Source organism: Crocodylus porosus, unplaced genomic scaffold, assembly GCF_001723895.1.
Source record: "Crocodylus porosus isolate Cpor-Errol unplaced genomic scaffold, CroPor_comp1, whole genome shotgun sequence".
NCBI classification, from domain to species: domain Eukaryota; kingdom Metazoa; phylum Chordata; order Crocodylia; family Crocodylidae; genus Crocodylus; species Crocodylus porosus.
Genome location: NW_017728905.1, coordinates 778,347 through 805,581, shown reverse-complemented (window position 1 = coordinate 805,581; position 27,235 = coordinate 778,347). Strand labels below are relative to the sequence as shown.

At 49.3% G+C, this 27,235-nt stretch overlaps 1 protein-coding gene and 1 long non-coding RNA gene across 11 annotated transcripts in view; one reads left to right on the top strand and one right to left on the bottom strand.

The window, feature by feature from the left end:
- TCF3 (transcription factor 3) overlaps nucleotides 1-27,235 on the top strand; it is a 95,481-nt gene that overhangs the window by 51,645 nt on the left and 16,601 nt on the right. For 9 of the 10 annotated variants that reach the window (XM_019557025.1, XM_019557024.1, XM_019557022.1 and 6 more), the window contains exons 5-9: nucleotides 7,010-7,077; nucleotides 12,858-12,987; nucleotides 14,939-14,988; nucleotides 25,062-25,164; nucleotides 25,652-25,791. In XM_019557025.1, the coding sequence (XP_019412570.1) occupies nucleotides 7,010-7,077; nucleotides 12,858-12,987; nucleotides 14,939-14,988; nucleotides 25,062-25,164; nucleotides 25,652-25,791 (491 nt within the window). The remainder of the gene's footprint in view (nucleotides 1-7,009; nucleotides 7,078-12,857; nucleotides 12,988-14,938; nucleotides 14,989-25,061; nucleotides 25,165-25,651; nucleotides 25,792-27,235) is intronic. The other variant, XM_019557023.1, reaches the window with a different exon arrangement.
- On the bottom strand, nucleotides 19,338-20,463 carry LOC109324906. The gene is made up of 2 exons (XR_002105036.1): nucleotides 19,968-20,463; nucleotides 19,338-19,435 (listed from the first exon to the last, which is right to left on the bottom strand). It is a non-coding gene; the product is annotated as an uncharacterized LOC109324906 (long non-coding RNA).

Below are 27,235 nucleotides of genomic sequence, written 5' to 3'. Positions count from 1 at the left end.
CTACATTTTTCCAGAATCTAGATTCAATGGAAAATGCCCAATTTAGGGGAAGACTTTCTGAGTGCGTTGGAGGAATGGGGGGTTAAGGTCAGAGTTATGCAGGAGTTTTGGGTGCAACATTTATCATTTCTTACTACCCTCCCAAGCGGACAGTAGAGGGGTATGGTCTGAACAGAATGACACAAAGTAGGGGCAGGGATGGGTGTGAGATCATTTTCTAAGTCCTTTTCTGACCATAGACTTCACCTCCATTTCCAGGTCTGACTAGATTTTATCAGGGAGAGCCAGAAAGCTTTAGAAGAGCCTCTCCTTTCATCAGGCGCTCATTCTGGGCTGGATGGAGGAGTTGGGTGTGTCTGTGCTGAAGGTGCCCCACAAAAGTTGCATCTCCCGACTTTCTGCTTCCAAGATGATCAAATAAGAAGGGAGTTTGGGGAGAGGGCACCTGTCTGCTGTGTACTGTTGGACCCAAGAAACGATAAATCCTGAGGTTTTCCCTGGACTGTAGTTCCCCAAACTTGCAGGGTTGTGCATTTCCACCCCTGAAGATGTCCACTGATGCTGTATTCTAACAATGGTGGGGGGGAATATCATGCGATTTGCATGCGAGCAGAAGTGTTTTGGGGCTTTGGTAATTGCCAGGCCTTTGTGTTGCCTTCCAAGATGGAGAGGCAGCAAGGACTTTGTTTTTGCCAACAGCTCAGTGTTTGAGGTTTTGTATCTCGAGATCCCAGTCAGCTAAAGGAAAGATTTTTCCACCTGGTGATAAACTGTGCCATTGTAGCACTGGCAGTTAAGTGGGTAGAGCTCTATGTTAGGAATTTGGAGCCTTGTTTTCCCCAGCAGTGCCAGTATCGCGCTGTGCGACTTAGCCAAGTCCTCTGTTGCTGCTCTTCGCCCCACCTCCTGTCTGGCCTATTTGCCCTGTGACCTCTTTGGGACAGGAGCTCTCTTTTTGCCTAGGTTTATCCCAGCGGAGCCCTGATCTCAGCTGAGGCCTCTTGGTAATTCTGTAATGCACATTAGACGGTTTTGCATGCTGTTTAAATAGACCAGCATGTCAGACCTAACGCTCCTCACACAGACACAGACACCCCTAGCTTTCCAGCGGGCCTCATGAGCATATGCGAGTGCTCCCACCTTGGTGGGCAGTGAGTACATTTTATCTCGAACAAATGTGCATATTCTCTAAAGTGTTCGTTGGCCGCTAGAGTTTAAGAGGCCTAAACAACAACAAAGCCATAGTTTTCAGATGGCAAGGATAGAACTAACTGGGTGAAACTTTCTGGACTGAGACAAAGGTCAGACTAGACATGATGATCAAACAGTCTGTCTACAAGGTAAGGCTAAAAGAACCTGAAGAAACATTGCACCCCCTTCTCATAGCTGAGCGTTCAGCTTCCTGTCCCTTGAAGTGCCTACCCGGGCAAAATTTACAAGGCCTGAATTCCTAATATGCATAAAAAAAAGGGCTTGGGGGGGGGAGGACAGGGTGAGAATCCAGAATACACCTGCTTGCAGCAACCTGCATCCTTGACGGAAGCAAGCACAGGCATGAACCGAGGATCTGGACGCTGAGTTGTGGCAGTAGGGGGATTCCTCCCTTGGTGGAATCCCAGCCCGGTGCTTTTCCTTGGCTATTTGCAGACCTTTCTTGAGTCAGCGATAAGCCAGGAGTCCTGTAGTGGGGCGGCTCTCCTTGTCCCTGAACCAGACAGGGTTGTGGGAGGAGAGGGAAGGGGCTTGCCTTTCTAAAGCAATCTTTGAAATCAGTTGCTCTGTTCACTATTCACCCTCAGTAAAGGAGGGGGGGATAGGGGAGGGGGAAATTGTTTAAACAGCAGGGAAACTGATAAGCCATAACAGATTTCTTTCTAGTAATTATTTCTAGTAATTAGCTTCTTTTCAGAGAAGTGTTTCTAATCTGGGGTGTATTGTGAGCTATTGTGAATTGTGTTCTTCCTGGACAATGGTTTTAATCTGCCCATGGACCTGGGGTTGTCACTACTCTGGTTTTTTTTTCTATTTTTTTTTTTTAAGCATTTTTTTTCCCTCTTTAATTGCTTGCTGTGCTTTGCTTCCCCTCCTCTTTCCCCCAGGAAATATTTCTAATAGAATTACTGGAGTCAGAGTGTTTGCTGTTCCTTCGAACTTGCTGCGTCGGCATTGCACAGCTAGGGCACGTCATGGGTTGTTGTGTTTCTTGGGTTGGGAGACGTACAGGGTTGGAAGAGGAATGAGAGAGGCGGCCATTGCAACTCCATTGTGCTGCATGTGGATGGCGTGATTTGAGGGCACCTGTGTGCGTGCTCCCAGCGGGTTTAAAGACCTGCAGGACGCTGCATGGCTGCAGAGCACCTGCACTCCTCTGGGGAGGCCCCTTGACAAACCCAGAGGAAGCGCAAGTCACCTTTTCTCAGCGCATTCATGCGCGTCTGAATTGAGCACGTCCAGGGCAGCAACGCTGGAGCCATGAGTCTGTTTGAAGTTCTCATCTAGCTTGCATTACCATGTGCAAGATGCTCTGTGCCAGCTTTGCAGTCCCACCAGCGTGCACAGTATCCTGGCCTGTGCTAGGAATGAGAGATGTGGCTGGGATGGTGCTTTCAGTTTAAATGCTCATCTTCAGACCTTGCTGCTCTCTGGGTAAACAGCCCTCTGAGACTAGGCTTTTCATTCTTGTCCTTAGTCCAGAAAGTGAATTTAGGTGTCACTGTCTAAGGGGAGAATCTGCTTGATGGCGTGGAGATGTGTGTGGTAGGTGGCTTTCCAGTGCCAGGGTTATCTGCAGAGACAAACACCTGAATATATTTTAATTTTGAGTTTGGCATGTGCACAGTCTTTCAGGAAGGACTGTGCCAAGTTGAGAAATTGCTTATTATGTATGGGTGAAAATAAAGTACTGCAGATCCCTGTAGGACAGGCTGGCACTGGCTTGTGTGTGTGCCTGTACATGTATAAAAAGGAGGGGGAAGGGAGTGTAGGGAGCTGGAAGAGAAATGGTGTGTAGGTGGTACAAGCACCTACTCTGGACACTTCTAAGAAACATTTGGGTGCTTATCTTGCTGGGATCCTTTGACCCTAGCTGAGGGGCAGGGAGCCGGACCCGATGATCTTATGAGGTCCCTTCCAGGCCTAAAGTCTATGAAATCTATTAAATAAGTTGCAGGGAAATGCCTGGCCTTTTAGCAGGGTAAAAGCACTTGGTATTTCTCACATACAGCACCTTCAAGTGCTTGCAAACTTTTCATGGGGGAAAAGTCCCATCCCTTGTCCACTAGTGCATGGGTGCCTTGTCACCCTTCTCCCCTCCTCCCCCATATATACACATGGACTTCCAGAATGCAAACTCCTGCCAGATCTGCTGGAGTAGTGCTGTCTCCGGGGGACCTTACCCACCAGCCCGATTCACAATTTTTGTTAGCCTTGCTCATTCAAAAAACAGAATTTTATTTATTTTTTTTTTAAGTGAAAAGAAAGAGAAGTCAAACGAAGATTGTTCACAAGTTTCATGGGAGTCGCCCCGGAAAAAGTACACTTACAAATTGTAGACTTTTCCAAAACAAACTCCCAAAGTTCAGATGTCTGGAAATGTTTAAGGCACCCTGCCAGTTCCCACTTCTATCTCATGCTTCCTTGCTTGCTGCTGACCTGTGTGGTTTACCTTTCCCACCCACATTCAACTGTTGCATCCTAAAATTCACAAGAAAATACGCAAAGGTCAGAATTATTATAAAAATCCCATTTCCTATTTGTATAGTGTATTCCCGGTGTTGTCTTTGTCCAAGATTTTTAGCGTTTGGGCCTGTCTCTCTGAAGTTGTTGAATTTTTGTAATTAAGTGTACTTCTTTGGAGAGTGGGTTGGGAGTGTGAGGGCAGAAATGGTATTCGGCTACAGCAGGCTTTCATCCCAGCTCTCTAACCAAGGTGTTGCTCGTTTTTCACCTTCACTGTGGGGGTGACATTTGAGGTCTGTTCAACCTGTAAGATATTCTCCGCTGTCAAACCTGTGTGAACCATACTCTGGAAGTGCAAGCGGAGCAGAAGCAACATGCTGCACCTGTGGATTGCATGGCAGCATTGGCTTTTCCTGTTCAGCTCAGCCATAGAAAAGTCAGGAAATTTTAAAATAAAGTCAGTAGTCTTAAGATCTGAAAGAAGTTGCTAGTCATATTAATCTTCTCCCCACCCCAGGTGTATTTTGTGAGTTAATTGCTAACTGCATTAGACCGTACAATCTTGTGCTTTCTGGGAGTTTAGCTGCTTTTTCTCTTCCTGTATTACTCAAAGAACGCTTTCAATCACCAGATCTGCTCTCCAATGTTGAAGGTCACTTTTATTTTCTGGCTGTTGTGCAGCAGGTGTGCTCAGTGTCTTTCAAATGAACTCAGTTGTACAAAATCCATACTGGTGGCATAGCACAGGTTGTTGGTACCTAGATGCGCTCTGCATTTACCTACGTTTAGATGCTGGGCAGGAGAAAGCGGCTGAAGTGGAATTTCAGCTTTGCTATTGCATGTGTGTTTGCATCTTGAAAGAGGCTCGCAATTGGACTGCTGGAGAATTTATTTTGCAGTTTTACTCTGCACGTTTGGCAACATATTGTGTGCATCGCACCCTTAATTGTAACGTTGCTGACTTGAGTTTGCAGCACTATCGAAAGGATGCTTTAGACTTCGTTTCACCCACAAAGTGCTTTGTGTAGACAGCAAGATATTTACAGAGGGGAAGCTTGTCGGTTGCTTACCAGATAAAGTGTCCTGGAATTACCCTGGTTTTCCTTTATTTTAGAGCTAACCCCGGTCTGGTTGACAAAACCTGTTGAGTTATTTCTGTAAAGGTGTGGGCTTTGCAGTAAACATAGCTCCTAAGCTCTTTTAAAAATTAGGTCATTGAAGTGACCTATCTTGTGACGTTTTGACCTTTTGCTTACTTAGCATTTAATGCTGTGGAACCACGGTAATGTGGGCTGGTGCAGCTTGCCACTGTGAATTGTGGGGGGCATTGCATGTGCCTCTGGCTTGGGGAGGTGACAGCAGGCTGGCCCCTTACAGAGGCAGGGGCCTGCAGAGGAAAATGCATTGACCACGTCAAGCTGGAAGTGGCGTTAGTTGTGAAATTAGGTGGCTGTGTGGGCAGGAGCTGATCCAGCCCCTTATCGCTTCACTGCACCAGCGTTGGTTGAAGTCCCACGCAGCAAGTTGCACAGAACAAAAGTGGACAAATGCCCTGTGGATTTGGGGACCTAATCTTTGTGCCACGTAAGTACAACCTAAGCACTGTCTTCCTCCATTTGGCTGTCTCTGGGTATATCAGTCCATACCCCTCTCTCTCCATCCTCACACCATGAAGGCGTGTAATTGAGGGTGTCTATCTAACCCAGGAAAGGAGGTGTGTTTTAATCAGGTGACTCCTCTGCTGTGCTGTAACATAGTCGGTAAATGCTGCCTCGGTGCATCTGCTTATGCTTTAGCAGGGTTCTCCAGGGTTTTTTAGGTTAACCATGTTGGCAGAAATGCATGCTAGTTGCTGCCCGAGATGACAGCCCCAGAGAGAGAGTCTGTCTCTCCACACCACCTGTCTTTACTGGAAAGGGCAGGGCTAGTTGAGTGACGAATACATGGGCTGCATTGTCGTGTGGGCATGCTGGCACTCACCCTTTCCAAGTCGGTGCAGAGCTCCTACCTGGTGCCTGCCACACGCGAGCTGGGCACGCTCCATCCCGCCCCACGCCCGGCAGCTTTGCATGTCTGGCTTTGTGGGACACTAATCCCTTTCCCTTCCCTAGCGCTGCCATTAATGCATTGAAATTGGGGCCAGCTGGAAATTTTTATCAATTGAAAATAGAAGGTTTCTATGTCAGTTTTCTACAGAAGACTTCCATTTGTCGTCGGAAACGTGGGCACCGCGGATTCTCTAGCACTGCATTGCATGGCAGGGGTTGCAGTTCAGGGGCCTGGTGCGCCTGTTTTCTCCAAGCCTGTCCCATAATGCACCATGGCCACCTCCATGCCACGATGTGCCCCCGGTCCGTGGTGCATTGCAGGGGGTTCAGCGAGGCACAGGGAAGCCAACGGGAGCGGAAAGCCTCAGAGCAGCATTTCAAGATTGAAATCTTTCAGTTTGCAAAGAAGGGACCCTGTTTTCCAGCCAGCTGTATTTTGATTTGCTGAGCCTGATTTGGATGGCGAGGCGGTCACTCAGCAGCGTGAGGGCTTGTGGTTTTAACCTTTTCACCATGGCCGTGTTCCCTTCATGGTTTTCAGCAAGAAAGAGGTCCTTTGAAATGCAAACAGGCCCCTTCAGTCTCAGGAAAGGTCCTAGGTTTACTCCCAAACCATGCTGGTTTTGATAACCCCAGTTACCCAGGCTAATAGCAGTGGGAGGGGGAAAGTAAAAACCTTCCCTCTGGTTCAGGCCTCTTAAAAAACATTCCCAACATGTGGATGTTTTTGAAGGAGGGATGGCATCCCTCCTCCCCCCTGTTGAGCATGAATTTTCAGCCTGCAACTAGCTGTAGGATTCACAACTGATTTTTGCCATTGTATGGAAAAAATACATGCAGATTCTGTTGGTCAGCCATGCTTAGCTTCTGGTTTATTTTGTCCCTGGTTCTGTCATATTTGGATGGCTTTTTTTAGTTGGTGTGCAGGGCTTTTTTGTTGTTTTGGTATTTTTTTTGCTCTGTTCTGAAACTGTCAGTTTCCATGGCCGCAAGCGGCTCCCTGCATCGCTGCAGTGTTGGGTTTTTTTTTTTTAAGAAGGACAAACTGAGCCCTGCTGCTCGCAAAGTGACAAGGTCTCCTGGTTTTGCAGCAAGCTGGTATTTGCTTCAGTTGACACCCTAATAATGAGCACGGGAAGGCAGATTTTTAATGATGGGTTTTGTGCCTTAGTGGGGAAGTCTGCGTGAGCCTGGGGGGGGGTGGTCCTCTGCGTGCACTCGGCGTCATCCTCTGTAAATTTTCACAAAATGATTTTTTTTGTTTGTTTCTTCCTCCACTTTAGGGAAGAGCGGAGAAAGAGCCTCCTACTCCACGTTTGGAAGAGACGGAGGGATGCCAGGACTAAATCAGGTAAAAATGCTTTGCTTTTATCTGTAACTGAACAAAATGCCTGTGGTAAGAACTTGAGGAATACATGGATTTGAGATTTTTCAGAGTAAGGGAGCGTTTAGGGATTCTCCACCCTTTTAAAATTAACTACGAAAGTCACATAAGCTGGTTTGAAAAACTCGAGCAGGAACTTTTTTGGGGTGGTTTCGGGTGGAGGGGTGTAATCACAGGAGTTAAAGGCCTTGTTAAAATGTAGACATTGTACTGTGGCCGTCTTCAAACTGCATTAAAACCTGTCTGCATTCTCTTATTTTAGTTGCAGTAACTTATTTTGGTTTGATCTTAAACCTGCTCATAACGGACTTCAGTTTTTTATACAGAGTTAAACTTGCTGATTTAGTGTCCACATGATCTTTTGGTTCAGTTTGACTCTATCACTTTTAAGTGCCATCTTAAGTTTACCCAATGCTATTCTTATTTTAGAACCGCCTGAAAGCTCAGGGTTTGTTATTTTGTTTCTTTAACTGTTCTGGGGGAAGGGAGAGGGGTAAGCACTCGAGCCCCACTAAACCAAGGGTGGGCAAAATATGGTCTGCGGGCTGCATCCAGCCCACCAGGCCATTCTATCTGGCCTGCAGGGTCCCTAAAAAAAATTTAGAAAATTTAATATTCATCTGCCCCTGGTTCGTGTAAAAATAAATAAATAATGATGGGAACCAAGGGCAGTAGGACCCAGGGGGAGCCCGGTGGGCTCCCACAACAGCAAGGCTGGTCCCCAGCGGAAGCCGGAGCCCAGCTTCTGGCCTGGGAGGACGTGGCTGCCCTGCACAGGAAGCCCAGGAAAGGGGGAAGAGCAGGGGAGGGCCCCAGGGAAAAGCTGAGTCGGGGTGTGGAAAGCAGCACCTCGCCTGCCCTGTGGCCAGCAGCCCTCACTGCAGCCACTCGCAGCCTGTATGGGGCTGTCCAGAGCAGGCACAGGCAGCCCCACGCGGGCTGCAAGCGCCTGCAGCAGGGAGCGCTGGCCATGGGGCGGGCAAGGGCTGCTTTTCCCCACACTTGGCACCAGCTGCTTCCCTGCCAGCGAGCAGGGGGTCGGGGCTGTGCACTGCCCCCACCTTTCCTGCAGGGCTGGGGGCACTGGGAGTGAGCAGGTGCGGGAGCCAGTGGGAGCACGGGGTCTGCACCGGCAGGGCCCAGAGCAGGGTGGCAGGAGCGCGGGGTCCTGGCCAGCAGGGGCTCTATGGAGCTGGGCAGCTCCCGTCTCTCCCTGTTGGTGCAGCCCAGCCTGGCTCCCTGCTTTGCGCCCCACTGGTGCTGGCTCTGGGACATTGGGACTTTGGTCCCAAGATGGTGACCAGGGGGCAAGGCTACTCATGCAGCCCTCGACAGCCTGCCAAAACTGGGTGAGCCTGAAATAATTGCCTGCCCCTGCACTAAACCTAAGGTGGATTTTGGCATCCAGATCTCTTAAAATTCCTGAGAAATTTCACTCCAACCCTTGACTGCTCTGTCTCTCTTTGCAAGCCTCTTCCCCCTCCCCCATTTTTCCTGTCTTCTTTCCAGGGCTAGTCAGTAATTCACATTGTTCACCTCCTGGTTTTGAAATGCCTAGAACAAACAGCATCCCTCATTAACTCTGTAGAGGTGGTTTTTGGCACAGACCAAGGTGCCTCTTACTTTTAACACGGGGAAAGTCCTCCTAAAAGAAATGACTGCAGTGCATGCACCATTTCTTCCCTGGAAAGAGAGAGAACCACATGTGGCAGATGCTTGTCACTGCTGAAAGGCACTTGGATTTGACGGTGTAAAAACCTCCCTGTAACGTTTGTTTTCTCATGCTCCATCCTGAAGTGTGGGCCAGGCAGGTGTGTCCCCTGGACCTTTGAACTTGGTGGGACTGAGCTTGACTCCCATGTGGCCCTTCTGGCAGGGTGAGGTGTTTGCTAGCTGGTGGCAAACTGTTTGCATCCTTGTAACCTGGGCACCTCATATTGGATGTTTGGGGAGGGGTGGATGGAGCTTATTCACTTTGGACTTGGACTATTACTTGGATTATGTGGCCTCTCCCTGCCAGCACCCAAAAATAACTTTTCAGGGAAGAAGTGAGCGCCTCTGCTCGGATGCATGTTACTGAAGCTGCCCCTTCTGGATCCCTAAGGCCAACATTTCAGGACTGTACAACAGAAACAGTCCCACCATCTTTGTTCACTTGAGTAATTCTGGGCTGGGCACTTTTTTTTTTTTCTTTAATAAAAACTGTGTTTTAATTTTACACAAATTTGTCATAATTTCCTCTCCTCTGAACTGAGGATGTTTCCTTTGCTGAAACAGCTGTGCTGGCTGTCTGTGCCAGCGTGGATTTAATTTACCACTGAAGCTGCTAAAATAAAAATGGGACCGATGCCAGGCCTTGTTCTTTAATGTTATGATTTTGTCGAGGTTTTATTTGGGGGGAGGGGGGAGGACAGGAGGGGGGGATATAAGCTAACAAAGGGGGTGGGCTGATTTGTATTGCAGTTTTGGGGAGGCCTCTCTGGAGCGTGGAGGCATTGAGCAGGTGAAAGAGGTGCAGAGCACATAGTCCACAGGATGAGACTGTCCAAGCCTGCCCTTGGAGCAGCTGCTTTTGATGCCGGGCAGACACCAAAGTTGTTTGGAGGCAAGCGGTAGTTCCTGGACATTCGCTTGCTGCCTGACTCCAGAGGATAGCCGATGCTTCTGCCTGCCGAATTGCTTACCTGCATTGACAGTGTGCTCGTGCCTCTTCTGCAGCTTGTGAGACTTGTTGCACAGCAGATGCGCTGTGTGTGTTTGAGTCCTTGTGTGGACTGGACAGGGAGCTTCAGAGAGAAGCACATTCCTCTCTCAACCACTCGCCCTTGCATGTTCCAGATGGAGTAGGAGGCCTCCAAGCCACTATTTCATTTAACCCTCAACTCCCCTTATCCAGCAAATGGTGGGGAGGAGAGTTGTGGAGCAGGGCTAGAGAAGTGAAAAAAAAATGATCATTTTCCAGGAAGCGGTCTTAAAATATTCGTGCAGAGTGCAAGTTTCAGAAAAGTCAGACTATTCGAGCTACCTGCTTAAGGAACAAAGCAGTAACAACTGGCAGCCCCAAGCCTCCATAATCTCCTCTGGGGTAGCTAGTTTTTTTGCTTTTCTTGGCTGTGTCACTTTGTGGTGTGTAGCCTTTTAAACACAAAGGTAACCTGACCAGTGGAACAGATTGCAATAATTTTACCAGCTGTGAATACACGAGCTTCCCCCGACCCCTTTCAGAGGAGGCAGATTTCAGAGCAAGGTCATGTCCACCCCCCCCCCCCCCCAATAGCCAGCTCTAAATATTTTTGATCAAGCTATTCTGAAATTTAAATCCTTCTTTATTGCAGTTCTTCACCTGTGGAAGATTATCAGTGAGAGATTTTTATTATATAAGGGCTTTTCTTCATCTCCTCAAATCCCAAGTAAAGAGTAAACTTCTCTTCCTAGCTAAATATCATCTCTCCTAGAGACTTCCTGCTTGCTTTTCTCTTGGAATATGTGTAGGTGCTTTGGTTGTAAAATTCATGCTGTATCGTGGATACTGCTGGGTTTGCACTGATGGGTTTTTTTTTCTGCTTCCAAGGTCAGTTTAGATAAACAGGAGGAAGGATTTTCCTCTTTTGAGAAAAGGATTTCAATTTCCTTAATGAAGTATTGGGGGGCAGGGGAAGAGGGAGCGACTAAGAGAACTAATTAGTCCAACCCAGCAGCCTATCCTGCTGAAGCTTTGGCATGCTGGCATTTGGATTAATCATGGCTTCCTTTGAGTTTGACTGCACTGGTGTTGCTTTTAGAAGCCCCCTGCCAGGAATGTTTCCAGATGCTCGATGCATATGCTGAGAGTGTAGTACAGTGGGAAGATGCTGGACTAGGGTTTGGACTAGGTCCTGTTTCACCTCTCCTGCTGGCCTGCTGAGGACCTCAGGACAAGTAGCATCTTCTCCCCCTCTCTGCACTTTTCTCTGAAATGGGATAAAGCTACATCACTCCTTTGTAGGCTGAACACAGAATGGTATATGGGAGCCACCCTTGCATGGCAGTGCGTGCGCCAACAGTCTGAATTTAAGACATGCTATACTCCTAGCAGGCATCTATGTTAGCCTCCTGTTTGTAGTCTGTGAAAGCTTCAGCTAGCTGTGGAGTGGATTGTGGGAAACGGGGGTGTGCAAGCAGCCAGTGGCCTGCCAGCTGGTTTCTTGCATCCCTGGTGATGTGGTGGATGCCTGCGCAGCGTAGGTTGGAGGCGGCGGGTGTGCCCCTTCTTTCGGTTTAAAACCAACAAATCAACACACTGGGGAGAAAGTAATTGTGGCACCATATTCCCTTGTATTAATGCACAGAGAAGTTTGTAGATTAAATTATGCTAAGCCAGCAGTGCTGAGACTTCATTAACTGCATTTTTAAGGCCAGAAGGGTCATTGTGATCTCATCTGGCCACTTAAGTAGCAGCAGCCATTGACTCTTAGCCCACCTTGCCTGCATCAGGTCCATGGTGTTTGACTAAGCTAGGCATATGCTTAGAAAGACATTTAGTCTTGTGTTAAAGACTTCAGGTGACAGACTTCACCATGTCCCCAAGTAGGTTATTCGAAAGGATGGTTTCCAATGTATTCTTAAATATTTTGAGCTTCTTTCTAGTCTGAATTTCTCTAGTTAATCTCCACGCAGCACTCTCTGGGGAGGAGTGACCAACTTCTTCAGGATGTGTCCCCAGTTGGGCTTTCAAAATTACCAGCCACTACAGAAAATTGAGTTAGAGGATCGTAAATTCAGGTGTGGAGAGGAGAAATCTTTGGTTTTAATGTAATTTCCCAAGTAAAACAAGTCATTTGATTGGCCAAAGGCATAAAAAGCCATTAACCGGGAATTTAGGACTCCACAAAATAAAGCAGAACAGAGCCAGACTAAGCAAAGTAGCATATTGATGGCACATAAGCGGTTGTAAAAGTAGTAGTACATAGATGCCCACCTGAAATTGGGGCTTGGTTATAATGGGTGCTGCATATACACACAGAGGGAGACAGTCCCTCCCCTGAAAAACTGAGCCTGGGAGAGCAGGCAAATAAAGGGAGAGTTCCTGTCCCTAATGCGTGGGGGATAGGCCGTCCTGAATCACCTGCCCCATGAACTCCTCTTTCCACTTGACCTTGGCTGCGTCTGAACCAAGCTTTTTGGGGAATCTTCTGCTTGTCTGCTTCTGTGGTTGCTACTGCTGTGGGAGCCACTTCACCAGCACTGAGGGTGCAGAGCATTTGTGTAGAGAGCGCTTTGCTTTGCTGCTAGCGAGTGGTGATGCACCATGTACATGAGCTCAGACATGGCTGTTGCTCCTGGTGTACTAGGGCTTCTCAGCAGCGTCGGTGCCTGAGTCGCAGAACCACCTTTTCACTCTGCACCACCACCCACCGTCAGCTCTAGACACAAGTGACAGAGTGAAGCCATCTGACTGTGACTGTCGCTCCTACAGATCAGCAGTCTGGCTGCTGTCATCTGTGCTCCCAGTTAATTGCATCTGTAAGTTTGCACTCACAGTAGCTTGTGGATGCATATTTAGACGTGGGAGATCGGGGCCTCTGAATCTCTGGCAGGAAAGGCCCCCCTCCTGACTGCACATTTGTGTTTTTCCTTCTTTACAGCCCTCAGGTTTGATTTGAGGCTGAATCGTGTGAAAGCTGTTGAAGGCAGCTTCTGTTTGGAATGGCCATGATGGTTTTACAGCATAATTACATGGAAGGGCTTCTCTGTCTGCTTGTTTACAGACTGGTTTCCTGCCCAGTGAAATGGGAATCGCGAGTCCAAGCACACTTTCCCCCACAGGGGTGAAGGGAGGGTCTCAATATTTTTCTTATTCCAACAACCCTCGTAGGAGAGGTGCTGACAGCAACATAGGTAAGTCACAACCCACATCCCTCTGGGGAAGCAGGGTAAGGCGGGTGAGAATGAAACCAGGAAGTCATCCCTCGTGAGCTGTACTTCAAATTGATCAGCTGACCAATGTGAACCTGGCGCGTGGGTTTTTTTGTTTTTTTGTTTTTTTTAAAGAAGAAAAAATGGTGGCAAAAATGGGTCCTGTCAGGTGTGAGATATTTTCTTTGCCCTGGGAAATGCCACATCTCAAAAGGTGACTGGGGCGAGGGGGCGAGCCTCCACTTGGACTCCCCAAGTATATATATGCACACAAGCCACTATGCAGATATTGATTGCCAGACGTTAGTGTGCTAAGCAGCAGCATGGGGTCCTGGTTACTGGGAGAGGTGTGAAGGCACAGTGTTGTACCTCTGCTGCTTAAGGGCTTGTCTGCATGTGGAGCTGTTCCTGAATAACTCGTGTATGGACATGCTTATTCCACTCTAAGAGTGTGTCTGCACATGGGGTTATGCAGGAACACGCTGTTGTGCTTTTAAATGCATATCCTACCTCAATCCCCATTAATTTTCAAGTGCAGACAAGCCCTGATTTCCCAGAATGGGTGTTTCTGGTCATATCCACATCCTTTGAAATGGCTTTATTGCTGCTATTTTTGTCTTTTCACTGCAAATGAAACCAGAAACAGTTCTGTGTTGCATGCATTTTTATGCTGTGGTTTAGACAGAGGAGTCTGCTTCTGATACTCAAAGGTTTAATCTATCATTCCAAAATGTCTTGGGTTTAAGATTTTCAGGGTAGCAAATGGTTGTGTGAATGGAGTAGCTCTGTTATGAGTTCTCCTGGGCTGGGGATGGGCGAAATACCAGTGTGGCAGAGATATTGGGCTAGTGCCCAGAACTCTCCTATTCCCCCCTCCCCCCAGCCCAAAGCAAGGTTTTCCTCAGCTCTTAACTAAAATTCAGAAACTTTAGTCTGAGCTGCCTCTTGAGCTGGTTCCTCTAAGCGTGTCTCCCCCAGTTTACCTTTTATTTTCTCACCCCTGAACCTTACCTTGCCTTCAAGACTTGAGTCTTTCTGTTGCCCTGAGCAGGATCTAGTAACACCTGCCTTTTCAGTGACCTAGGGTGCGTTGTGCAGTAACTTTGGGCTGTGCTACAGCTTGACTTAACACAATGGGTGTTTATACACATGCTGCGGGGGGGGGGAGGCACCCAGAGCATTGTGTGTATTGGTGTCCCCCCGCTGAAGATGGCAGTGGGGGTGCTTTAACTACTGCTTGTTGGATGAGCTTTAGTTAAAGCACCCCCACCGTCATTTTTCAATGTGGGGACACCAATACATGTGGTGCTGGTGTGCGGTAACTACCACGCTTAATGGAGTCTGCTCCAATGCGCTGTAATTACAGCACAGTGCAGCAGCCTCACTGCACGTGTATAGGTGCCCAGTGTGCCTTCCCAAATACGTTTTTTGTTAAAGGAGAAAATAAAATAGGATGCAAACATTATATTATTCTCCTTTTCTCCACTTCTTCCAAATCCTCTTTAATGAACCAGTTAACAATCTTTCCCAAAAGTGGTAAATCACCCTTGGGCTTCACTATTCCTCCCAAACTAGGAGAGAACCCCATTCTGCATTAGAGGAGCTCAGATATTCAGAGATGGGCTTTTAGAAGAGATTTCAAATCGGCATCTACATGTCGAGCCCTGTCACAAAGAAAAGCCAGCAGGCTCACCTGTGAGCATGCAGGAGACTGCATTCCAGATTTGGGTTCTTTTTGCATAGCTTTTATTTAATTTGGACACAATCAAGGGTGATATCCATATCCTGCATCTGCCATCCTGCAAAGCCTTTCTTAGCCACACCTTGTTACCAGTTCAGCATCCAGTGGGGCAGCACATCCCAACACCTTCAGCAGCCAGACAATAACTTCTCTTTTGAAGAGTTATTCTCTGTTTTTATTTCTTTAACCCAGATGGACAGCCTAAAAAGGTTCGGAAGGTGCCTCCTGGACTCCCCTCATCGGTAAGCAGCACTGCACAAGCACCTTGTGCAAACATGCCATTGAGTCGTGTGTTGTTTTTTTTTAATGGATCTATCAGCTCGGTGCCTGAGCCCCAACTCATGTTTTTAGGTTGAATCTTTAAAGTTGATTTGAGCCTCCCATTTCCAACAGTTCCCATGGGCAGTAGCCTCTAGCTAGTTTTACTGTACTCTATGCTGTAATGGTGACCTAGCATACCTGCTGTTGACAAAAGGTTTGAAGCACTGAAGGGGGGAGAGGGGAAGGGGGATTACATGCTGCAGTGGGAGAACAGTGGAAGACTAAATACTGCACAGCTGCCTGGAAGTGCAGCAACCTAGGAACTTGATAGAATTGCTCATAACTCTTCTTCGTATGCACAGTCACTGTTGGCTAGTGCCACCTGGGGTGGAGGAAGGCTGTGGTCTGGCGCTGTGGCTTGTTAAACTCCTTTTGTGATGCCAGAGCCTCCTGAATCCCAGTTCCACCTGAGCAAGGAAAGGATAGTACATCAGTTAGAGCTCTAGATGTCTTGGTTCTTGTCTACTTGACGTTATGTTGCAAATGCCCCTATGAAATGTAATATTCCACGTGATCAGATTTCACTCTGAAAAGGAAAGCAAGCCAGTTGCAATGTGGGCAGGCATGTGGGGCTACACCAGGTGTGCAGAACTGCCTGTGTTGTTTTATAAGAAAGCTGAGCAGCCTGTAGGAATATGTTAGCCATACTTCAATGGCTGTTATAGGGGAATAAATTAAACAATGTCTTTGTGGCGGGGAGTAATGGGATCTCCAGGAAAGTTAATTGGAGCAGACTGCAGCGCAGCTTTGCTTGGGCCTGAAGTGGCAAAGACCAAGGCTGCATTCCACGCTCCAGCTTTTGTGCCACTGCCTGTGAGTGAGTGGCCTTCCAGGCTGAAGGTAAATGTGGAGCTAAAATTTCATCTCGGGTGGAAGCCTCGCTGGCTGGTCTGAGCGTTCGGTACCTCTTGGTCTGGGAGCCCAACTGCAGGAAGAAAACAGCCAGTACAGTTGGCTGTGGACACATAGCTAGCCATACAGGAAAATAAAAAGTGCTGTCATTTTTTTCCTATAGAGCAGGAGTGTTGAATGCACAGCTCACAGCCAAGATTCAGCCCGTGAAACTGTTGTGTCCAGCCCACCAGACTGCTGGCAGACCCCTGGAAGTCGGAGGGCATGGCTGAGAGTGGTAGCTTGTTGCAGAATCCCAGGGCCCTGGGGGACATGATTGGTGGCAGGAGTGAGCGCAAGAGGTGACATTGCCCTGGTTGCCTTTGTGTGAAATCTGCTATGATCCTACCTCCTCAGCTACAGCAGCATAGTGTGTGTGGCAGTTCAGTAGGGCTGCGTGATGCTTCGGGTGGTGAATCTCCGAATCCGAATTGAATCAGGGGACCAGTTTAAAGGTCTGAATCAATTCAAACTTCTCTGAGTCTTTGGCAAAGATTCGGAGAGATTTGATGAGGGCAGTCCGTGGTGGCTGCAGCAGGGAGCTGCAGCAGACTCCGAACTGGTAAGTACTAGGGGTGGGGGAGTGGGGGCTGGGGACCATGGGGGGACCCCCGCCTGCTTCCCCAGCCCTGCCTGAGCTCCGTAGTTTAAAGAAGAGCCCTGGTGCTCTCAGGGGGGCAATCCCCACTGCCCCATGCTGCATGGGGGGCTCTGCACAAGCCCCCCAACCCTCCCCTTGCTCCACCAGCCCCACCCCACGGGTGCCTCGCCTGGGCCAGCTCCATCCCTTTTAAGAAAAAAAAGACCCAAAACCCCCCCAGGACTCGCTGCTCCTGCAGCGGCTTTGGGGCTTGGGGGGGCTCGTGCAGAGCCCTCCACGTGGTGCAGGGCAGCAGGGATTGCCCCCACCGGCAGGAGCGGTGAGTCTGGGTTTTTTGGTTTTTTTTTTAGCAAGTGCTGGGAGCTGGCCATTGCCAGGCTGGGAGAGTGGGTGGGGGATGGGTCTGGCCTGGCTGATTTGGAGATTCAGAGATTTGGCAGCAGCCAAATCTCCGAATCAGATTCGGCTGAATCAAATCGGGACAGTGATTTGAATCACTGTCCCCTGAATCGCCCAAATCCAAATCCAAAGCAAATACTACCACTTCACACCGGCCTACAGTTCATCATGGGGCTCATGATTCCCTGGGTTGGAGTGAGATCTGCTGCTACCAGCTCCTCGTGCCCTGGCTGGATCTGGCCCACAAAAAACTTGACAGTCTGGATCTGGTCTGGGGCACCAGGGGAGTTTGCCTGGGGCCCTGGTGTAAAGCAAAGGCCCTGCTGCCATATATGTACTTCTGAAAGGGAAATTTCAACAGTGAAAGCACAGGGAAACCAGAAGTGGGGCTGAGGCAGGGGTCTGGGCCCAAATCGTGCCGCCTGTCAATGAAGGATGGTTGGACGGCATCGGTGCTTTCTGCACGGCAGCTGCCTGCTGCTGTCGGTACCACAGCTCAGCTGTGATGCTCCCCTTTCCCTGGGGCTTTCAGTTTTCCTGGTGGCATGCGCTAGCAGACGATTCATGCCGCTTCTTCCGATTCACGTGGAACTCGGCGTATCCGAACTCCGGCGGCTTCCCAGCGCTTTTGCTGGAGATTGTGGGGATGAGAGGGGGAATCGTTGCTCCATAGCTGGTAGCTGTTAAACAGGGCTGCTGGTGGGTGCTGACAGTCATCAGCCTCCTGGTTTTGGTGACGCACAAGAAATGCTTCAGAGGGACTCCGATGCCTGAGCAGTGGGTGCTCAGCACCACCTGAAGATCAGGCTGTGTTAAGACGCCTTTAGATTGGATCCCCCAAAATTTGATGCCGCATCTGGCTCTTGTTCGAGCTCGGACCAGGCTGCCTGCAGCAAAGAAAGCCCAAAGGGGAGCTGTCCCAAAGCACTTGTACGCTTCCGGCGCGGGATTATTTTACTTGATTGCTCGAACAGACACAGGGAGCTGCTTTCCAGCTCCACGAGAGGCATGCCCGCCTTTTGAAAGAATAAATGCTAAGGCTGCCCAGCAAGGCTGGCTGGATGTGCGCGCAGCTCTGTAAACAGCGTGCCGCCGTTGTAAAGTTGCAGCAGCCCCCACCCTCTCCCTCCCGCCACGGCGGAGACGGTAGGGTGGAATTTGCTAGGCCTAATCTCCCCGTTGTGTCGTGGCTCCCTGGAGGGAGGATGGAAGGTTATGTAATGCTTAGCAAAGTGCAGCCAGCCCTGAATGGCAACAGCAAGGGACCCGAGGAACACAAATGGCTGGAAGTCCTGCGTGCGCACGCCCTCCCTCCCCTTTTCAAAGCAAGCTGTTAAGGGGGATTCAGCTTTGCTTTTTGCCTCTTCTTGGAGAACTCCCTTTCCCTGGGGTGGGGCTGGGACACTCTGCCCACTTTTTCCATAACCTACCTCTTTCTTTTTTTTAAACCTCCGTGCAGAGAGAGAGAAATCTGCACCCACGCAGAATTAACTGTGTAGCCAGAGAGCCCTCCCCTTTCCCCCCGCCCCCCAGGCAGTTGATCAAAGGAGCTTTCTCGTCTGACTCTGTCTGCAAACATGCAGCGAAACGAGCCTGCTCCATGTTATCGCTGGACCCTGCGCAACATAAATAGATTAATAAGCACCATGTTAAAAGCGAGCACTTTAATTTTAATTCCATAACCACTCCACCAAGTTGGAAGGGTCAGTGGCTGAAATCGTTGAGGGTGGTTGACGCAGGGCAGGTGCTGCCAAAGGCACACGGGTGGAAGGCCTGCTGCTCTGGGGATAATGGGGAGGGGACAGGGACAGGCTACCCTGTGGGTTTGAAGTTGGCAGGTCTGGCTGTGAATGAACCTAACAGCATTTGGCATCTTGTTGTAGTGTGTAATTCATGCACAGTCCTCCTGCCTGTTTAGCTTTGGTGAAGTGGGTCTTCAGGTGCTGGATCCAGGCAGACACCGGATCTCTCATACCCTCTGCATCACTTCTAAACACCCCCATGCACAGCAGGAACTACACTTGTTCCTAAGCTCACTTGAGCAATAAGTCAGGAGAGCCACGACGGGATCTGGCGATTGGTTGCCTATTTTGTATGGCACAAAACAAAGAACAAGGCCCAAGGCAGAGTGTCTGCGTTTAACTATCCCACGTGCAAGAGCGGCCCAAAAAACACCTTGGGGAAACAGGTTAGAGCTGTGCACGGAGAGCCTGCTGCTGTTGAGATCAGCGGGAATTTTCTTTTTGCTTCAGTGGAAGCAGGCTCGGGGTCTTACTGAAGCTGATGGTACTGACAGCCAGCTGAGAGAGCTCAGTGGCATCAGAAACCATGGAGCACAAATGGAGTTAAATCCTCTTGTGTGGAGCCCAGAAATCCCCCTTTGCAGCCAGCGTGTGCCTTTCATCTCCCCACCTCCTTGCACCACCTTAAGAATTGGTTTTTTGGATGTACCAGACTCTCCATCTGAAATGGCATTCCTAGGAGAAAAAAAAAATCACCTTGTCAACATCTCAGTTTGCCACTTGCTTGGCTTGAAAGAGGGAAGAGGCTTTGTCTGCACATGAGACTTGCCAGCACAGCTGAGTTGATCAGGAGTGTGAAGAAATCACCTCCCCAACCAACACAGCTGTGCCAGCAAAAACCCTAATGTAGACAGTTGCATCAACAAAAGACCTTTTTTGTCAGTGCAAGCTATGTGTACACTATGAGTGGTAGCCCAGGTAGCTCTGTCAGCCCATCCAGGAGTGACCAAGTGAAGCTACCTGGCTCATGTTGTGCAGAAGCTCCAAAAAGAGGTTTGTGATGGGCTCTTCTGGTCCTCGTGCTTGTGGGTTTAGAGTATCGCTGCTGGTGCATTTTTCCAAACCAAGAGGGTTAAAAACTTTTTTGCGGATGTTTGAGTTCCCAGCGCTCGCTGTAGCGCGTGCATCAGAGGGGTTCCAGACTTGAACAACAAATGGTGTTTGCAACATTTGTCGTCTCATGAAAGAAGCTAATCAAGCCTCCTACCTTTTGCTTTTGGCCTTGAGTGACGATTCCACACGGTGCCTTTGCTCTGCATGGGACCCGGGGCTGGCGGGGGTGCCTGATCCCAAGCAAGCAGGTCTGAGCACCAGCCTGTGTTGTCTGGCTTTGCCCCTGAGCCCGCTGGAAATTGGTTTGTGCGTACCTTGAACGGTCGGCCGTGTGAGGGATCTGTTGCAGTGCTGAGCTTGGTGGCTGGCAGCTAATTCGGTGCATAGGTTTGTAGTCTGGTGGCTTCTCTTTTTAGTAGTAGTCTGCAAGGATTGCTTGAAGTCCCACCCCAGTTTATGCTTTTAAACATGAATAACAGAAGTGGGGGGGGAGGAACCCTGAGAATCACAGGGCTGGTGAATTTAATGCAGCTTTTTGGCAAGCTCCCTCCTTTTACTTTGTGCTAGCAATTTAAACACAGGAAATGATCTCACCTGTAGGTCCCAGAGGTCTGACTCTCGCTGACGGAGGATAGGGCTGGGGGTTGGGTAGGGGAGGAGAGACCTGGCTATGATTTACTGTTTCCTGTGGTGCTGGATGTAGAACGTGGATTTTGTCAGTGCCCCCGAACGCAGAGGATCTCGGCGGCTCCTCTCAGCTGCTTTGTGTGTTGTGAGGACAGGTCTTATCTCTGTGTGGGGGACCCTCGGTGCTACCCTGTGCGGGTACTGGCTGTGGACATTGAAGATGGAGGCCAGGGATGGGTGGCAAGCTGACTGGTGATGGCTCAGCCTTTGGAGGAGCCCAGATTTGCTTTAAGTGATGAAGCAGAGGAGCCATTTCCACCCCTTTCCTGTCCCTGCTTCTGTGACCCCAGGCAGCACCCAAGAAACATTTTTTTTGAAGCTTCCTTTTTCCTTTTTTTTTTTTTTCCTTTCCTTAAAAAGTCCCTTAAAACAAGCAGCTTGAAATGTTTGCATCTGTTGTCTTGAGGCTTAATAAACAACCTCAGAGGGTACGTGCATGTGCGTGTACTTGTACGCACACATCCTTTCTTTAGACGCGTCTTTGCATGGCTGGGGAGCATGGATCTGTGGGAGTGAATTGGGTGGAGAACGGGGGGCCAGAGCGCATTAATGAGCAATTGGGCTGAAATCTGATTCCTTCAAGATAGAGGTTAGCGGATGGGCGGGGAGAAAAGTTCCTAGCCTGGAGTATGTGCAAAGGGGGGCTTGCACGTGTGAGCGTTAAGGAGCTGGCGGGGGGGCGGGGGAGGCTCCAGCAGCCTGGGAGCTGCTGTGCAGCGAGGTGAAAGCATTGGCACCTTTGAAATCCTGCGTTGAAGCCTTCTTCCTCCGCGAGGATGTTTCACTGGTTTTTGATTCTCACTCACGATTTATTAAATACATGGTAAACCTCCTTTCCCCACCCCCACCCCCTTTTCCTCTCCTCTTCTCCACTGCTGCACAGCTGCCTAGAGAGCTGGCCAGGTGCCAGGGGCTGGCAGATGGTGCAGGGCTATTAGATGTGCTTCATTCGATTCCCTGTCCCAGCTCCCGCTATTTAATCAAATTATAGGAAAAGTCAATTTACTGGATTCTTATTCTTTGTAGCCTATTCCATTCCCCCGCTCTCCCCAGACTCTGCCACAAACGCACGCCACAGAGACGGGGGTATTTTTTTTTTTTTCCATGAATTCCACTTCAGTGCTTGTCCCTGTGTTGAAACAGGGAGGTTATTGGAGATGCAAGAGGCAGAGGGCTACTCTGTTTTGGGGTTGTTTCTTTTTTCCTTGTTGAGAGGACAGGGATCAGTTGTTGGTATCTACCAGTTCATTCCTTTCCACCTCCACTCTCTGGTTTTTGGAGTTCACAGTCCAAATTTGTACATTATGGTCTATAAAGGCACCATCTGAACACGGCAAGATCTTCAGCAAAAGACTACGAGTTGCAACTTCCATAGTCTCCTGCCTCTCCCGTGACCCAAAGATCCCTGGTGACTGGTGGTCCCGGCTTTCCGGCTACCATCGTACCAGCAGCGCTAGGCCAGCTGGGGGACTCTGCTTTAGGCTTTTTGGGGTGAGGGGAGGAGGATCTTTAACAGCTCCAGCTCACTACAGTCTTCACCTTCTGATCACACGAAGGAATTGTGGAAAGTGTTATAATGGAGGGGAGGAGGCTGTAAATTAGCTGCATGGGGTTGTCAAAGAGCTAATGGAGGGCGGGTACCTTTTTTTTTAAAGCAGCACCAGTCTGCAGTGTTGGAAGGCAACCCTTTGGCAAACGGTTATGTCCTTGTTTGTGCAGGGGGGAAATCTGAGGCAAATTTGGGTGGAGGGGGAAGGATGAGGGGGAATTTGAAAGCCCTTTGGAGTACATGGTTCTCAGATTTTAATTTTTTGGCGGGGGCGGGGATCTGGAACATGAACATTTTGTGCATCTTGACCCCATTAGATTCATCCTGTTGCTGGCTGTCCTGGGCTCCGGTGGTATCCCCTCCAGAACGGGTGCTTTTCTTGAGACGGTGTGTTTGGTGTACGCCACCCTGGAGCACTGCCAAGAAGCCCACCCTGCCCATGCACTCCTAGTCTTGGGAATATGGCATAGCTCTGCGCTGCTCTTGGGTTCTTTGTCGGGGAATTTCATGGCAGGCACCCAGGGTCCCTCTGTGCTGGCTACGCTGCTGACTGCAGGGATTTGATGCGTGTGCAGCAGGAGCGAGTAGGCAGGCCTTGGCAGGGCTCCCGGCTGTGTACCAAGTAGGGTGGCCATCGCAGAGGACAGTCCAGTTGCCCTCTGTTGATATGAAACCGGGCACCTTTATGTCTCTTCTCTTTAAGAGAAAAATAGAGGACACATAAAGGCATCCGGTTTTGCATCAGTAGAGGACAGAGTAGCAGAAAACTGGCATATCCTCTGTGATGGCCACCCTAAGGCAGTGCAGACCTGTGAGCCCTCTCTGGGATGAAGCTGCAGGAACTTGACCAAATAGACACATTGATTTTAATAGGAAAATGTGGTGCTTTTCAGAGCATGTCTCTCATCATTTCCTAGTGAAACCTATTTTCCGCCCTATTTCGGGCAGTTTTTAAAATAAAGAGCCATTCTTTCCCCCCTCTTCTCAGTGGATCCTTGCTCTTTAGCTGATCAGAACTGTTCGAAGTAGCAGGATGGGAAAGGGGAAAGGAAACTTGCTGCATCACTGCAGGTTTCCTTTACAAACAGAGATGCTCTTTCCAGTCAGTGATGGGCCGAACATGCCTGGCAGAGTTGCTGCAACCCCTGGCCTCTGCTTTCATATGTATTTAAAAGAAAAAGAAAAAAGGTTTCAAGATGAATCAAAAGTGATGAAAATAGGCTCTTCACAGGTTCCCACGTCAATTTAAATGACATCTCAGTTTCTTTTACGTGTCACATTTGTGTGTGTGTTTAAAGAGACTTTATCACTAGCACAGAGTGGGTTTCTGCAGAGGCTTTCCAGGATCCATTAGATCAAAGGCCCCTCGTTGCTCCTGTCTGCTCTCCTCAAAGCTGTTACACCTGTCCTGTGCATCCAGCATCATGAAAGACTGCTGTTACCATGCACACAGCTAGGCCTCTCCTGAGTCCCTCATTGAGGGATGACCCTTGTCTTAATCCTGCAGTTTCACTGAAGAAAAGGTACTGCAAATCATCATCTTCCTGTAGTCTGAAATCTGTAACCTCTGAAATAGAGGCTGAAACGAAAGTTACAGGAAGAGGATATGGCCTAAATGAAGGAATCTCCCAGCAGGAACAATTTGTGTGTGTGGGAGGGAGAGAGACCGTGCACGCCCATGGATGCACACATTCATCCATGCATCGGTCCCTCATTCTGGGTCTCTGTCAGGCCATGGCCCTTGCCAGCAGGAGAGGTTAGGTGCAGGATGCAGGCTCCTGTCCCAGAGACCATTGCCCTTTGGAGATGAAGATGGAGCGGGCTGGGCCGCGCTTGCCTGCAGAATGTGGCTCTGTTAAATCATAGGGCAGTGGGGCAGGAAGGGACTTCCTGAGGTATCTAGTCCAGCCCCTTCCCGAGGCAAAATCATCCATATCCAAACCATCCCATGCAGTCCATAATCTAAACTGAATGAGGCCATAGGTGCAGACTGTCCCTTCCCAGGCTGGGTGGCTCATATTAAGCCATGAGTGATTGTGGTTGACCACTGCCCAGTGCTTTACAAGGCTGCGCAGCCAGGCTTTTGTCCCATAGCTAAGGATCCTTATGGTCTTTAAGGGTGGGGTTTTCAGTGACAGCAAGAAGCCCCTCATTGATTAATCCCTGTGTGCATGGGCCTCCATACCTTCCCTTCCTCCAGCCCCACAAGTGAAGGTAGTAATACTGCTCTTTATAAAGCGCTTCTTGACTTACAGATTGAACATGCTCTTTAAACCTTGGATACCCTGATTATGGTAAAGGGCCACAGCAAAGCATGTCCTTTCAGAGCAGGGGTGAACACTAGTCTTGACCTTGCTCCACCCTCTCCTGTTTCTCTCTGGAGTTGACTGGGCACTTGGGTTTTGTATCCAGAAATAATCTCTTTGTGGTTACCCATAAAAAGCCATAACCACAGAAAAGGGAACTCAGGAGGAGAGTTGAAACTGCTGCTGGTGCTAGCCTGTTCTATAGCATCCAGAGCAAGAGAGATCAAAGCCTTACAGGAAGGCAAGGCTCATTTCTGCTTTAAATCCACTTCTTCCCCCTCACCCTGTCTCTGCCTCCGCACCTTTCAGATGCTTCCAATTGTGTGTCGGAGGCAGAGCAATGCAAAGGCTGTTGGGGCAGGGAGACTAGGTGAGGTGATCACCAGCCCCCACGTGGAAGGTGACCGGGGATGCAGGAGGCCACAGTAGGGTTAATGTGACATAAGGGGAGGTCAGTGGTTCGGGGGAGGTTGAAGCACACCTTTGCAGCCAGGATATCCTGGATAGCCAAGGGTGTCACTTCTTGGCCTTAACTTTGGCTGAACTTCTCCTTTCTACTGTGGGAATTGGCTGTGTTGGCTGTAATAAGTAAAAAGAAGCACTAGAGCAGCCAGCCTGAGGCAGGCCAGGCGAGTGACACAGTCTGGCAGGCAGGGCATCGTGGTCGGCAGGCTCTGACTCTTGCTCCCCTCCTCGTCTGCCACAGGTGTATCCATCCAACTCAGGTGATGACTACAGCAGGGATCCAGCGGGATATACTCCCTCGAAACCTCCTAGCACTGTGTATCCTGGAGCCTTCTACATGCCAGGTCAGTAGCTGGTGACCCAACTCCATAGCAGCTGCTCAGAGCTGAACTTTCCCTTCCTGTCACGTCCTGAGCAGCAACGGAAGTGATTTCATACCTATGCTTGGTGCCTGGGCGCAGGTGTGGGTGCCTGCTGAGCCCTGGGGATGCAGACAACGTGCCCATTCATTTGTAAATAAGCCCAAAAATGGCATAATCGCTGCAGCACCACCCCTTGCTTGTTATGGCTGATGTGTCCCTTCCTACCGCCTGCCTTGCAGCACTTCCTAGATGGAAGTTGTCCCCGTGCTCGCTAGACTACATGGGGAGAGCGCTTCCTAGTTCTGCTTACCCTTAACCCAAGGAGGTCCTCGTCTGTCCCTGGGGGGTGCTGTAAGGTGGGTCAGCAGCATGATTTCTTAGCGCTGGAGGTGCATGCCATAGGTTTGACCCAGTTACTCTTGCTTCTCCCAGTTGTACCATGATGGTGTTTCGCATGCTTGTCTTGCAGATGGACTTCATAACTCGCCAGACCTGTGGAGTTCATCTGGTACCATGAGCCAGCCAAGCTACGGGGCCATGCTAGGCAGCTCCTCTTCCCCTCTCCCACAGTCCGGTGGCTTCAGTAGTTTACATCAGCACGAAAGAATGGTAATGTGCCTCTTGGCCAGCTGTCCTTGTGAGCAAAATGCATAGGTTGTTGAAGCACAGGACAGCTTGCTAGATCTCCTGTGTTCTCTTCCCAACTTTACCACAGGCCCTTTGGGACCTTTTCCCCTCTGTGCCTTCAGTTCCTTTTCTGTGCAAAAGTGTCATGATGCTTGCTTGCCCCTGCAAGGTTTGGGGAGACTCCTGTAGACTTTTAATGTCCCTGAAGTGCAGCATTGCTGTCAAATTCCCTCGGCAAGCGTTAGCAGAGGGTGGATTTGCTGTATCTAGAGCAGGGGCGGGCATTTATTTTGGGCAGAGGGCCACTTACTGAGTTTTGGCAAGCCATCGAGGGCCGCATGACAGGCAGTCAGGGGCAGATAAATATTAATTTTCTAAAAATTTTAGGGGCCTCGCAGGCTGGATTGAATGGTGTGGTGGGGCGCATCTGGCCCGCGGGCTGCATTTTGCCCACCCCTGGTCTAGAGTGAGACTCATGACTCTAATGAACATAGTTAATGTCAGTCATTAACACAGCTGTGGATCTTCTTGCAGTGATGCTACTTGAAATAGCAAGATGCAGTCAAATTGTAAGATACGTTAAGGATTTTAAAACTTTTGCTGCTAGACCTGTGGGGATGTGTCTGACTTCATTCAGAGTAGCACTGAGGACCTTTCAGACATCAGGGAATGGTTCTGTAATGCCTGTGTGCACAGGCAAGTAGTATGCTTGTTCTACAGCTGGATGAGCTCTGGAACAGATTTAGGGGATAGGAAGGTAAAACAATTGATAGCAAAAGGATGTTTCTACAAGGATATCTCATTAAAATGCAACTGTTACTGTGGTATGATACAAAACCACTCTAGCTATAACCCTGCTTCATCCAGGGTCAAAGTTGAGACAGTTAGCCTCTTGTTGAGGATCTCGCAAACATTTGCATGTCGCTGAACAGCAACTGCCTCCCAACTCCCCCTGTCTTAAATGCTGCTGAACTGTATGTTTGTCTGTGTCCCTGCATTATATGAGGATCCTGTCTCTTCCTTGGGTGCTTGAGTGGCTCAAGTTACCATAGTACTTGAATACCTCCCTGCCTGATGTATTTATCATTGCAGTGTCCCAAGAAAGGGGACTCAGACCCAGAGAGATGAAGTGACTTGCCTGAGGTTGCCCTGGGAATGTGTGGCGGGACAGGTAGTTGAAGCCTGATTTCCAGTGTGGGGCTTACGCCATAATGCCTGGGCTGCCCTTCCTCTCTACGGCGAACCAGGCAGCAGCGCCCAGATTGCCTTCCTTCATAACCACTGTGTACCCACTGCAGTGTTTCCACTAGGCATGGGCATGCATTTTGTGCACCAACTGCCATTTTGTGCAGCTGGAAAATGCGCCGTTCTTAAGACAGGAGCATCTGTGGGCTGTCTGAGCATGTGGTCTGCCCTGAAATAAAGG